General features: G+C 53.9%; 2 protein-coding genes across 2 annotated transcripts; one reads left to right on the forward strand and one right to left on the reverse strand.

Moving 5' to 3' along the window:
* Positions 1-456: 456 nt before the first annotated feature.
* Positions 457-7,053, reverse strand: LOC124472381 (amyloid beta A4 precursor protein-binding family B member 1-interacting protein-like). The gene is made up of 14 exons (XM_047027173.1): positions 6,811-7,053; positions 5,778-5,837; positions 5,265-5,328; positions 4,823-5,058; positions 4,652-4,699; positions 4,499-4,576; positions 3,868-4,027; positions 3,649-3,770; positions 3,310-3,384; positions 2,972-3,115; positions 2,725-2,835; positions 1,601-1,699; positions 1,275-1,395; positions 457-1,038 (listed from the first exon to the last, which is right to left on the reverse strand). Exons 2-14 carry the CDS (start codon positions 5,835-5,837, stop codon positions 878-880), a joined length of 1,479 nt encoding a protein of 492 aa, XP_046883129.1. The 5' UTR covers positions 6,811-7,053; the 3' UTR covers positions 457-877.
* Positions 7,054-8,328: 1,275 nt separating this feature from the next.
* On the forward strand, positions 8,329-13,126 carry LOC124472382. Its single transcript, XM_047027174.1, has 6 exons — positions 8,329-9,543; positions 9,770-9,975; positions 10,591-10,734; positions 11,014-11,193; positions 11,303-11,369; positions 11,463-13,126. The coding sequence occupies exons 1-6, from the start codon at positions 8,850-8,852 to the stop codon at positions 13,124-13,126; spliced, it is 2,955 nt and encodes a 984-aa protein (XP_046883130.1). The 5' UTR covers positions 8,329-8,849.
* Positions 13,127-14,219: the final 1,093 nt, after the last annotated feature.

The following is a 14,219-nucleotide window of genomic DNA, read 5'->3' on the forward strand; positions in this document are numbered from 1 at the left end:
CATGTCACAGAGGGACTGGTTCTATTAGACATGCAAGCATGTCACAGAGGGACTGGTTCTAAGCATGTCACAAAGGGACTGGTTCTAAGCATGTCACAGAGGGACTGGTTCTATTAGACAGGCTCCCTCATTGTCTGTTTTTATATCCAGGTTTTGTATTTTGTTTTTGCTATATTTGATAGTGTTTTTAAAACGTATTTGTACTACTGTTCGGCACCACGGTCAACTTGCTGTGTTAAGAGTGTGCTTTATAATTAAAATTCACTTACTTACCTTGAAGAAAACAGTTTATCCACTTCTCAACATTTCACCCACAGACTAAACTACTAAACTACTGACCCTCATGTCTCTTTATTATTTTATTTCATGTATTTAATATGACTTTTGTTACCATGCAACACAGCATGCGGTTTCCCTTCGTTAGTTGCAACCTTGAACCAGCTTAAAAGAAAATTCATCTGGGATTTTATGTCAAAGGTTGTAACATTCCTGTGCTGGTTGACTTAAGGTTTCGGAGGTCATTTTAATTTTCCTTCTTATAAGGCCTTTCATAAACCACACTTTGTAGTAGTACATAAGCACAGGTTTATTGTCACTCACATACCAGATGTACTTCCCCAGACTGGCCCACAGAAAGCGACAACACTCCATTAATTTAAAGGGATGCAAGACAAGAAGACGCAGTTCCGTTAAACTGCATGTTTTCCTGTGAACACTTCTAACTAAAGGAAAATGTATAACAACCTTCTCTTTCTCCCCCTACTTCCAGGTTTTGCATCCCAGGCCAGCCCAGACGGGTGGAGTTTGCTCCCAAAATGGTCCTATCATTAATAACTCCGTCCATGTGGGCCACCCTAGGTTGTAAAACAGTGATCCCTTAAACGTTGTTGGAGCCCCTCCCTGGAGGGGGCGGGGGCTTGAAGTCAGGGGGAGGCTCTGAGTCGTCCTGGATGTCTTCTGCCATTGGCTGGATTTGGGAGGAGGAAGAGATGGGAGTTGATTGACAGGTCTGTGAAGCCTCCTCATTGGTTCTTCTTGCTGTTAATTGGAAGTAGACAATGTAGGTTGTGTGTGTGGGTGAGTTGTAAGTGCTATTGAGCATGTGTGTATGAGAGTATACAAGTGAATTTGTGTGGAAGTGTCTGTGGATCTGTGTGTCTGTCTGTATCTGAGTGTGTGTGTGTATGTGTGTGTCTGTATATGACTGTGTGTGATCTGAGTGTGTGTGTGGTTCTCTGTGTGTGTGTAAGAGTGTGTGTGTGCTTCAGTCTCACCTCTGGGCTGACTGGAGGGTGTGGTCGGGGCTGAGACAGTCAGGCAGGTCAGAGGGGTGGAGCTGAAGGTGGAGGCTGTCCTCAGTGCTGCCTGGTAGCTCTTATACAGGACGGCCCCGTACTGTAAAACAATCACACACACCAAGCTCTACTGCAGGGTACTGCCTAACATGCTGCTGCATTATTCAGGAGTGTGTAAACAACAAACTGTTTACAGACTGCAAAAAATGTGTATTTGTGTGTGTGTGTGTGTCTATGTGAAAGTGTGATAAAGACGTAACAGGTCACGCCTGCTCCTGATTGGGTAGTTCAGCGTGTCAGGTGACCTTGGTGACTCGGATGGAGGCGACCCATTGGAGCAGACTGAGCTCATCCTCACAACACAGGAAGCGCACGTACCGCGACTCCCTCTGAATCCTGGGGTGCTGCGGGGGTCAGAGGTCAGGGTCAGCATGGCCAGGGGAAGGGGCGGGGTCAGGGGAAGGGGCGGGGCCAGGGGGAAGAACAAGTCCACATACCACAAGCCCAGGACTGTTACACTCACAGTCACTGAGACAACCCAATATATTTCACTGACCCCTTAAATATATATATACATGTAAATATAATATCAATATTCTTATGACATTATAGTTGTATACTATATACTATTAATAATGTACCATGTAATATTATATTATACAATAGCATCAACAAAATTAAATTAATACATTGGAACAGTTAAGCCTCTTACAGATCCACCACTGATGTAGCTTATTTTAATTGTATATATTTACAGGGGTAAATGAAATATAGTTCCATATTTGGTGAAGTCGCCCCACACAGAGATGGTTGTAACATGTACACGATGTCTGCCCTCCGTGTGAGAACCACACTAGTTCTGCTTCCTGTGAAAGCATCTTTCACACCTCACTTCCTGTCCCCCTGCCCCACAGAGCTTTTCTCACGCCTCACTTCCTGTCCTGCTGCCCCATACAGCATATTTCTACACTGTGTTCATTTAGCACTTTCATCCACAGAGTGGTGGAGTCTGTGTTTACCAGGCAGCAAGCTAACCACATCTCAGCTACCAAGCTTCTATTTCAGTAGCTCTCTTCTCTGTGTCTGTCTATAGCTGCATATATATAACTCGAGGGATAGATATATAGAGGCTGTGTGCACATACAAGAATATGTTACTTTCACACCCTGAGGACGTTTCAAGCCTCACAATCAAAAGCCACTTTTTTGAGACTATGAGTTCATAGATGGAAATAAATGTGTGTCCTATGACATGTAACACTAGGATCTGCCTGCCTGCCTGCCTGCCTGTCTGGTTGCCTGTCTGCTTGCCTGCCTGCCTGCCTGCCTGCCTGCCTGCCTGCCTGTCTGCTTGCCTGCCTGCCTGCCTGCCTGCCTGCCTGCCTGCCTGTCTGTCTGTCTGCCTGCCTGTCTGTCTGTCTGCTTGTCACCTTCAGTATGAAGCAGTGGTCTGTTGGAGCTCTGAGTCTCTGTCTGTAGTCTGAGGTGGTGTAGATGTTGACTTGGTCCAGCTGGAGGAGGCAAGCCAGGTCCGTTGATGTCTGTGCGGTAAACACAATCAAAACAACAACAAACATACACATCTCAGATTAGGAGCCAATCAACAGACGGTTAGCAGACACACTTCCAGGTTTTCTATACTACTTCCTGTCTGCTAGTGTAGCACTTCCGGTTTACCTTGGTCTTTCCCTTAGGAACATAGTATATTCCGGAGGGGCGCAACAGGAAGTAGCGTCGTTTCCATGACTTTTTGCCATCCTCCTTCAGGAAGAGGGGACCCTCCAGGTCTGGAACCCTCACTGGCCCTCCCTCAAAGTTCTCCTGGAGGCACACACACACCACACACACACACAAGGAAGGTTTGTAAGATGAAAAAATCGTTTTTAGTTTTGTATGTACATGTCTGTTTTGTCTATATATCTGTCTATCTAGCAGATTAAATGACAAATGATAAGTAAACAATAGTATACGTATATAACTCTCTCTCTGTGTGTGATGTGTGTTAGCAGTGTCACCTTCAGCAGGATGTCTTTCTGCCTCTCACTGTTGTCATTCAGGACGTGGTTGCTCTTTCTCCATTGATAAAACACCTGGAAGAGATCCGCCCTGTCACGTGCTTCATGGAAGTTCTCTTCACCGTTCCTCCTATCTCCTCTCCCCTCTTCCTCATCTCTCCTCCTCTCCTCTCTCCTCCTCCTATCTCCTCTCCCCTCTTCCTCATCTCTCCTCCTCTCATCTCTCCTCCTCTCATCTCTCCTCCTCCTCTCCCCTCCTCCCCTCTTCTTCCCCTCCTCCCCTCTCCTCCTCCTCTCATCTCTCCTCCTCCTCCTCTCCCCTCCTCCTCCTCTCCCCACCTGTGGTTGTGTGAAGATGGAGTACTTGCTGGTTCTTCTGAGGAAGCTAATGGTATTGCTGCTGTCTCGTGTCCAGGAACAGAGCGCTTCCACCAGCTTCTCATGGTCCTCGAAGCCCCGCTCTAGAACGGGACAGGAACAACGGTTGACACTCATCCACGTGTGTGTGTCTCCACGTGTGTTGACGTACGTGTGTGTCTGTGTGTGTGTGTGTCTCACCAGCCTGCAAATCAGGGTTGCTCTCACACAGACTCCAGTCCAGGCTGTGGTCACAGTGCGTCTTCTCAAACAGGTCGTCTAGAACATCTCTCACTGTCTGCCGCTCGTCCACCATCAGCGTCTTGGAGCTGCCGTCCTCCAGGAACACCCTCACCACCAGCTGGACACACACACACACACACACACACAAACACATGCAGACACGCACACATGCAGACAATCACACAGACACAGAGATTCTAATGTTTCAGGAAACCATTGTAGCTCTTAATTTGTTCAAACTCTCTCTCTCTTTCCTTCTAGCTTCCTCATCTCTCTCTAATCTCTCATCTCTCTCTAATCTCTCATCTCTCTCTAATGTCTCATCTCTCTCTAATCTCTCATCTCTCTCTCATCTCTCATCTCTCTCTCATCTCTCTCATCTCTCTCTGATCTCTCATCTCTCTCTAGTCTCTCATCTCTCTCTAATCTCTCATCTCTCTTTAGTCTCTCATCTCCCTCTAATCTCTCATCTCTCTCTAGTCTCTCATCTCTCTCTAGTCTCTCATCTCTCTCTAATCTCTCATCTCTCTCTAATCTCTCATCTCTCTCTAATCTCTCATCTCTCTCTAATCTCTCATCTCTCTCTCACCTTCCTGATCTTGGCCTCCTGGATCTTGTGCAGAGCCAGCTTGATCTTGTCAGCTTTGGCCTGAGCCTCTTGCTCTGCCTGGTAGAAGAGGTAACAGATAGGATGAACGGATGAATTCATGGATTTATAAAACAAAAGGAGTGCGAACAGTACCTCTGAAAAGAGTCCTGGTCCTAGTACTAGTCCTGGTCCTGGTCCTGGTCCTGGTCCTAGTCCTAGTCCTAGTCCTGGTCCTGGTCCTGGTCCTGGTCCTAGTACTGGTCCCGTTTCCGGTCCTGGTCCTGGTTCTGGTCCGTTTTCTAGTCCTGGTCCTGGTCCTGGTCCTGGTCCTAGTCCTGGTCCTGGGGAGGTGTTTGAGAGCGGCGGTGGGGGAGGAGGTAGAGCCCCCCACTGGCTGTCCTCTCGCCAGGTCATCCCCCCTGTGGAGGTCTTCCCCTGGGACGACCCCAGCTCTGACCCCTGGGACGACCCCAGCTCTGACCCCTGGGACGACCCCAGCTCTGACCCCAAGTCAGCCATCAGAGCATCCAGATCACGGTCCTCCAACTGCTGCAAAGACTCAAAAGAATTCAAAATGGTGGGGGCTAAGGGACAGTTTCTTACAGACTAGACTAACACTCTCCTGCTCCTGGAGAGATACTCTCCTGTGGGTTCATGGTCCTTAACTGAACCTTGAACCCTGAACTCTAAACCACGAACCTTGAACCCTGAACTCTAAACCATGAACCTTGAACCCTGAACTCTAGACTTTCAGCTTCTTTCTCACCGTTCAGGTCGGAGAAGCCGATGGAGCTGATGACATCTCTGGAGATGACCTCTGACGCCATACTCTGAGAGGACAGAGAGAGGGACAGAGGGGTGGAGAATGAGAGACAGAGATTTGAAGGTTTGAACTAAGCATAAAACCTGGGTTCTAGGTAAGTCTTGTGTCTATGTAATTCAAGCGTTGGCAGAAATGGTGAATGTTTGAAACAATCTGAACATTGTCTTCTGACTTTCTCAGAAGGGAACTAATTCTAGGCTCCAACCACTGAACTAATTCAGTGGTTAGAGCATTTGACTGCAGATTGAAAGGTTGCAGGTTCAAATCACCCTCATCTGTGGCTGTACTCCTGAAACAGGCATTGTGTGATCTGTAGTTGGAGATGAGCCTACGCTTCAATGACTGAAACGTCATGGGATCTATAGTTAAATACATTCCTACATTCCTACAAATCATGGGAGATTCAATTGAGAGATGGTCTAGATGACTGAAGCATCATGGGACATGTAGTCTCACCTGAGTGAGAAGGTCCATCTCACCCAGCAGGTCAGTGAAGAGGGTGTCCACGTCCTCCATCTGGACACAAGCAGGTAGACTTCAGATACACACATGCTCTACACATCAACACACACATCACACACACACAGCATGATCTACACATGAATGCACAGTCAGTCAGACAGACAGATAGTAGGCCTTGACCTAAAACTCTAGAACCTTACTCTAACATTGTAGATAGAAGCTGTGCTGTGGTGGCAGGGTGTGTGTGGTGTGTGTTTGTAGCAGGTTGTGTGTGTGTTGTGTGGTGGGAGCAGGGTGTGTGTGTGTGTGGTGGGAGCAGGGGTGTGTGTGTGTGTGTGTGTGTGTGTGGTGGGAGCAGGGTGTGTGTGTGTTTGTAGCAGGCTGTGTGTGTGTGTTGTGTGGTGGGAGCAGTGTGTGTGTGTGTGTGAGGCCTGGTCAGAGCTGTTCCTGTGGGCTGTCTGTCTGAGCTGTCTGTGCTGTGGGCCAGATGTGGCAGTCTGACCCCACTAATCCATCAACACCGACCGTGTTGGGATGAACCCCCTGTCACAAGAGCTCTCTCTCCCCCTCTCTCTCACTCTCTCTCTTTCACTCTTTCTTTCTCCTCCCCCTTTCAATCTCCCTCTCCTCCGTCTCCCCCCTCCTCCTTCGCTCTCTTGTTTGTGTGCAGGTCTAAGCAGGTCCTCCTCTCCCGGCTGAGGAGAGGGAAGCAGAGGCAGGAGCAGAGGCAGGGGCAGAGGCAGGGGCAGAGGCAGGGGCAGAGGCAGGGGCAGAGGCAGGGGCAGAGGCAGAGGCAGGAGTAGAGGCAGGAAGGCTACAGGGGAGACAGTATGAGTTCCATCTGGAAGTGAAAATGTTGCTCTCTCTCTCTACCTCTCTCTCTCTCTACCGCTCTCCCTCACTCTCTCTCTACCGCTCTCCCTCACTCTCTCTCTACCTCTCTCTCTACCTCTCTCACTCTCTCTCTACCTCTCTCTCTCTCTGATCTGGTCTCTACTGTCCCTCACCCCCAACTGCTCACTCACACCTTTAACAGAGACAGCCAGGCAGTCTGGCAGGTAGGCAGTCTGGCAGGCAGGCAGTCTGGCAGGCAGGCCGGCTAACCCTTCTCTGGTGAGTAGATTAATACTGTGGTCTTGCTGTTGTCACAGTAACACTGTCGTGTGCTGCGTGAAGCTGTTGTCACAGTAACTATCCCGAAGCAGCACTGCTGCTAACAGGCTGTGTCTGTGGTTAGTTTGAAAAGCAGAGGAGACGGCAGACAGACAGACAGACATAGCAGACAGACAGACAGACAGACAGACAGACAGACACAGCAGACAGGCCTCACGTGTTTATCCTCAGTGAGACCGGTAAGGCTGTTGATCTATAGGCACCTGAAGTCATGAGCAGTGATGCAGAAAAACACACAGTCATACACACACACACACACACACAGTCATACACACACAGACACACACAGTCACACACACACACACAGTCACACACACACACAGTCATACACACACAGACACACACAGTCACACACACACACACACAGTCACACACACACACAGTCATACACACACACACACACACACACACATGCCTGTAGTCAGCCTGCCCTCTCACACACACTGTAGTACTTACCAATGCTGTTATCCCAATCAACAGTCTAATAGAGAGTTCTGCAAATGTGTGTGTGTCTTGGTCCAGTGCACGTTGCTCTCCTGTTGTTGGACAGGCAGCATGAGCCCTGCTCTCTGCTCATTGGGCTGGACTTCCTGTTCTAGTAGGAAGTCAATATACAGTTTACTGTTTAAACTGAGTGTGTTGTGTAAGTGTGTGCTTGTCTTTTGCGTGTGTGTGTGTGTCTGTATGATTGTGTGTGTGTGTGTGTGTGTTGTGGTGTGTGTGGTCTAAGAGTGTGACATGAACCGAAGTACAAATAACTTCCTAGAAGCAAAGAGGGAGTGAGCAGAGGGGGGGGGGAGGGGGGAGAAGGAGAGGGGGTGAGGAGAGGAGGAGGAGGAGGAGGGGGAGGGGTGGGGAAGGGGCAAGGGGTGGAGGAGGGGTAGGTAATGAAAGTGTACATTAAACAAGGCTGGTCCTGAGTTATACTGGTTTTACGATTCAAATATGTGGGTTTCTCTCTTAAAAGGGCGGGAAGATCAAAGCCGCCCACCCCTCGGATCTGAAGCGGGCGTCACGGATTTCATTCACGTTTGTCTCGTTAAAACTCCACATGCCTCAGAGAGGAAAAAAACGATATGTTATTTAAACTGCCTTTAAACGTTAATTCTCTTTAGTTTAATCTTTAAAATAAGGATTACCGTTTACGGCCTGGCCCCCCCAGAGGCCTTTTTACGCATGAATGGAACTTGATGTTAGACCACTGAACAGGTCTGGTCACCAGACACCTGGAAGAGTTTCCAGACGGTTCTATTTCAGGCGGAGACCCCCTCTCTCCTCCTCCTCATCCATCTCTCTCTGTCTCTCTCTGTCTCCCTCTCTCCTTTACCTCCCTTCCATCCTCTCTCTCCCTCTCTGCTCTTTCGACCCCTCTCCTCTTTCTCTCTCTCTCCCTCTTCTTTCCTTCTGTCCAGATTGATTCCTCTCTCTCTCCAGGGTGCAATTCACATCCCGCCACAAGCCAGCCAGATCTAAACATTAAAACACACATAGATCAAACATATGCTAAACATCCACCGTATGTAACATGGCGTCGGTGGAGTAGCTCATGACTCGACTCTGTGGCATGTCCGGGAAAGCTGAGGGTTCATTCTAGACCACGGGGGAAACCTGGAGCCAATTAAGCCGCTGGAATGCCACATGTGGACCGATCTCCACATCGGAACAGAGGGGAGCAGTAACCGTGGGAGCAGTAACCGTGGGCACGAGAGGAGCACGGGCAACTGTTTGAACGGATTCACTCGTCTCAGCAAAGAAGCCCACTAGATAATCTGTTGTTTTCTTTAACGGTAAAAAGAAGACAGACTGATGGAGACTCTCTCAGCTGACGGGTGTTAGAGTGGCTTGAGGATGCGTAAAACGGACGTGTCGTGGGTCTAAATTCTCGAACGTTGGATGAGTCGTCCCTACACAGTCTATCTGACTCCACAGTCTTTACAAAACATGTCTGTGGTGACTGTTGCGTTTCTGCTGGGTTTCACGACGACGCTTTTCAGCGGGGCTGGAGGGCAGCTGGAGACCTGCCGCGGATCTCACTGCTTCCCGCCCGAGGACTGGAGCACCGCGTGCGTGGGAGCGCACTGCCAGGGGCGCAGGGAAGCGGCGCCCAGACCGTCCACACCCGACGTCCACAGGAGACACTCTCTAGGACGAGTCCGTCCCGTGAACGTGGACGCTCACACGGGGAATCAACGGCCAAGTGCGGCCGTGCCGTTCACCGTCATTCAGCCGGGCACGGCCACGGGTGGAACCAAGAGACTCAACCCCAGAACCGTCACGGCCGAAGTGTTCCACCCGGGGTGCAGAGGGGGAACCTGCCACGGGTCCCCGCGACCCACCGGACGAGGGAACGAGCCCCAGGAATGCAAGGGCTTTGAGTGCGAGCTGCCGCTCAGGAAGCGACCGCAGCCGTGCGCCGGCGATAGCTGCTCTGCGGGGGGTGAGGACCCTGCCCCAGCAGGAAGAGAGCGGTCGGCCCCGGTCCACATGACGGACAGAGCGGCACAGTTTCTGGGTGAAATCCCGGAGCTGCCACCGGAGCGCGGAGCCTCGCCGCCGGGGATACAGCTGACATGTGACATCAAGCCAGGTGATGTCACATCCTCCCAACATTTAGAGAGCTCTTGTCAGGGTGTCGACTGTCTAAGTAACTATGGGATCTTTCTATAATTGTTTGTACTTAAATAGCCCAACATACCTCCACCCCCTCCCCCTCCCCTCCCCCCCCCTCCCCCTCCCCTTCACCCCCTCCCCCTCCCCCTCCACCCCCTCCCCCTCCCCTCCCCCCCCCTCCCTCCCCCCCCTCCCTCCCCCAGGTTCTAGCGAGGCGCCGTCAGAGGATGCGCTGGTGCTGCAGCTGAGGCTGTCCCAGGACCAGGAGCAGCTTCTGGGCTCCCTACGCAGCCAGCAGGAGGACATGCAGCAGCTGCAGCAGCACCTCAACCACCAGCAGGGGGCGCTAATCAGCCAGCAGAAGGACATCCTGGAGCAACAGGACCGCATGTTCCAGCAGATGACCCAGGTCTGGAGAGGGGGGGGCGAGAGGGCTGGTGAGGAGAGAGGAGGGGCTGGGGGAGAGAAGAGGGGCGTGGGGGGAGAGAGGAGGGGTGTGGGGGCAGAGAGGAGGGGCGTGGGGGAGAGAGGAGGGGCTGGGGGGAGAGAGGAGGGGCTGGGGGAGGAGAGGAGGGGCTGGGGGGAAAGAGGAGGGGCTGGGGGAGGAGAGGAGGGGTTGGGGGGAGAGAAGAGGGGCGTGGGGAGAGAGGAGGGGCTGGGAGGAGAGAGATGGGGCTGGGGGAGAGAGGAGGGGCTGGGGGAGGAGAGGAGGGGCTGGAGGGAGAGAGGAGGGGCTGGGGGGAGAGAAGAGGGGCTGGGGGAGGAGAGGAGGGGCTGGGGGGAGAGAGGAGGGGCTGGGGGGAGAGAAGAGGGGCTGGGGGGAGAGAAGAGGGGTGTGGGGGGAGAGAGGAGGGGCTGGGGGGAGAGAGGAGGGGCTGGGGAGGATTGAGTGGGGCTGGTGGACAAGAAGTGAGATGGGAGGGGGGAAGGGGATTGTGAATCCAGCCCTGATGCCCCCCCCACCTGATGCCCCCCCCACCTGATGCCCCCCCCACCTGATGCCCCCCCCACCTGTTGCCCCCAGGTGAAGGAGCAGTACACCCAGCTGCTGGAGAACGTTAAGCAGCTGAACTTCCTCAGCCTGCAGGGGGAGCTAGAGAGCCAGCTGGACTCCATGAGGACCCAGGCTGCAGCACACCACACCCAGCAGGGCTACGCTGCTCACCAGGTACCACACACACACACACACCAAGTACCACACACACACACCCACACACACACACCAGGTACCACACACACACACACCAAGTACCACACACACACACCCACACACACACACCAGGTACCACACACACACACACACACCAGGTACCACACACCACACCCAGCAGGAGTATGCTGCTCACCAGGTACCACACACACACACACCAGGTACCACACACACACACACACACACACCCACACACACGCACACACATCCTAACCCCCTCCGTGTGTGGTGTGTGAGGTGGACATGCAGGCCAGTGTGATGGAGGTGGGGCTCCCCCTGCAGGGCTGTGGAGGCTGTGCGGAGGAGCAGTTCTGCAGCGTGTCCACCGGGGGGCCTGGCTGTGAGAGCTGCACCATCTGCCCCCCGGGGTTCTTCCTGGTGTCCCACTGCAGCATCCACAGCGACAGGGTCTGCCAGGTACGAGGAGCGCAGAGTGGAGGGGGGGTGTGTGTGTGAGTGTGTGTGTGTGTGTCCAGTAGAGTATAATAGAGTCCAGTGTGCAGACGTGTCCTGGGCTGTGTTGCAGGACAGAGACGAGTGTCTGGAGATGTCCAGTCTGTGTGGGGAGCAGCTCAAGTGCCTCAACACTCCAGGTGAGGAGCAGGACTCCTGGAACAAACAAGCACTTCCTGTTTCCTGCTTCCTGTCTCGCTGTCTTCTTCACTGGTGCTCTCCTCTCCTCTTAGGTGGATTTCGATGCCAGGGCATGTCTGAGAGGGAGGGCGGGGCCGGCATGTGTGGCCACGCCTACTTCTACAGCGCTGAGATGGAAGAGTGCCAGGCGTGTTCCGACTGTGAGGGCCAACCCCCCTCCGCGCCCTGCTCCTCCACCTCCGACACCATCTGCCCCTCCTCCTCCCCATCCTCATCCTCCTCCTCCAGCCCCTCCTCCTCCTCCTCCACCTCCTCCTTATTCTCCTCCACCTCCACCTCCCCTTCAGAGGCCAAACTGTCCCTGTCCTGGTCCGGAGACGTGACCCTCCCCTCTTCCTCCTCCGCCCAGGGCTCGGGCCAGTCCTTCCCCATGATGAGGCTCCAGATCCTGGGCCGGGGTCCTGGGGGTCCTGGGGGCTCTGGAGGGGTGGTGAGAGCAGAGCAGGGAGGCCTGGTGTTCAGGCAGCACGGCCTGGTCTGGCTGGACGGGAACCTGGCCATCAGCCACGGCTGTCGGAGCTTCGTCCAGCTCTGTGTCCGCCTCAACGCCAGCGAGGGGGTCGAAGGTCGCGACCTCAGCGGGGTCAGGGTGGAGCAGAGGGAGGGGCGTGGCCTCCAGAGCGCCAGCGTGAGCGCCGTGGCTGAGGTGGCGCCCGGTCACGTCCTCTCCCTCCTCCTTCGCAGCGCCAGCCATCACTGTAACCATAGCAGCGACGGGCTCCGCCTCCACGACCCCTCCGCGACCCCGCTCAGCCTCCTCTGGCTGTCGCACGACACGGGCGCCGTCGCCATGACGGCACAGGCCACGGCGTCCGCGCACTACCACACCAGCTACCGGCCGACCTTCCAGGGCACGGTGACCTCCGACCCTTACGTGGTGGCGTTGACCCACGACGGGCGTGGCGTGCGGTTCGCCGAGGCGGGGAGCGTGAGGTTGGTGTTCCGCCAGGCGCTCTACTCCATGGGCGCGGCCTGTGTGAGCGAGGGCTTCCAGGTGCTCGCCTACCTCAACCGCAACGCCACGGGGGTGGAGCTGGGCCGCGCCTTCCGGCCCGGCGTCCACTACCGGGACACGTCCGTCACCCTGGCCACCGCCGCCACCGTCGCCCCGGGAGACACGCTAGCGTTCGAGGTGCTTGCACCGGCGCAGTGCAACGTCCGCTACTTTGGCGACGAGACAGGAATCAGCGCGGTCGGTCTGCTCTGGGTCCCCGCCGCTCTGTCCGCCACGCTCCACGCTTCCCTGGCCCCTGCCACCCTGCCCTCAGGAGCCGTGCGCAACAAGCCCCTCCTCTTCCGCCAGACGAGCCAACCGGTGGGCCAGGTGGCGTTGGTGGGCGGGGAGGAAGAGGGGGGGAGGGACTTCCTGTTCCGGGAGCGTGGGACGGCCAGCATATCTCTGGAGCTGAGGTTGATCCACTCCTGCAACCTGGTGAGGGTGACACTGCTGGGGAGGGGGCCCGAGGGTGCCGGGGGGCTGGGGGGCCCCGGGGGGGGCAGGCCCGTGCCCCTGGGGCAGCAGGTGGGGGGGCAGATGGCAGAGGGCAGCCGCTGGGCCAGCCTGGCCCTGAGAGCCTCAGCCCTTGTGCAGAACGGCACGGCCGTGTTCTTCACGCTGGACTGCATAAGAGGACGAGTCAACCACATCAGCCACCAGGAGGGGAGCGGGGTGGCAGTGATGTGGGTGGCAGGGTGAGGGGAGGGAGGAGGGGAGGGGAGGGGAGGGGAGGGGAGGGGAGGGGAGGGGAGGGGAGGGAGGGAGGGAGGGAGGGGAGGGAGGGAGGGAGGGAGGGAGGGAGGGAGGGAGGGAGGGAGGAGGGGAGGGAGGGAGGGAGGGGAGGGAGGAGGAGGGGAGGGGAGGGGGGAGTCTTCTCCCCCTCTCTCACACTGTCTCCCACTCGCTCACCCTGTCTCTCCTGTGTTAGAGCCCTGGTTGGACTGTATGATAAACTGTATCGATTCTCTGCTCCTCAATGTAGCATATTTGTGTAGCAAAGTGTTTTTAAACAAAAGTGTATAAACCTTTTTTATTGAGCTTATTAAGTGATGTTATAAACTCTATTGCTTAATAACTACTACTTCACAATGCATTTACTGCTAAAATAACTCAATAAGTTAACGACTAGTTTACATATTCCTTCAATTGAGTTTTTTCATTTGTAAATGTGAAATGTTCTTGTACTGTGTAAATACCTAATTATCATGATGATAAACGAGCAGTTATACTCCTGAACTGAACCCTCTGAACTGAAATATTTGACTGTTAAAACTGTTTCTCAGAACATGCCTACCCTCTGATCGAGCCAGTTGAAAGTCACAGTTTTATAGATGACTTTTACAGATAATCCTTGTTGTGACATGTAGCGTTGTGTTTTCATAGGGACCAGCTTGATGCCTCTTCGGGGGCATGTGGAACACGTTAGACCCTGGGTCTGAGGAGGGGGGCTCTGCGTTCTTGGTTTAATGAGACTCGTCAGAACCACCCAAAGATGGGGGAGGGGGGGGGGGGGGGAGAGGGGGAGGAGAGGGGGGTTGAAGTTGGTTTGATTCCGGCCGAGACATTTCCTGAATGTCCTTCTCTCTCTCTCCCTCTCTTTCTCTCTCTCTCCCTCTCTTTTTACCTCTTTCTCTCTCTCCCTCTCTTTCTCTCTCCCTCCCTCTCTTTCTCTCTCTCCCTCTCTTTCTCTCTCTCTCCCTGCTTTCCTGTCTCTCCTCTCTCAAAGTAAAAAAGAGAGACCATAGAGAGACCAGAGAGCACAGAGGAGAGATCTCCTTATGGACTGAATCTA

Source organism: Hypomesus transpacificus, chromosome 10, assembly GCF_021917145.1.
Source record: "Hypomesus transpacificus isolate Combined female chromosome 10, fHypTra1, whole genome shotgun sequence".
Lineage (NCBI taxonomy): Eukaryota > Metazoa > Chordata > Actinopteri > Osmeriformes > Osmeridae > Hypomesus > Hypomesus transpacificus.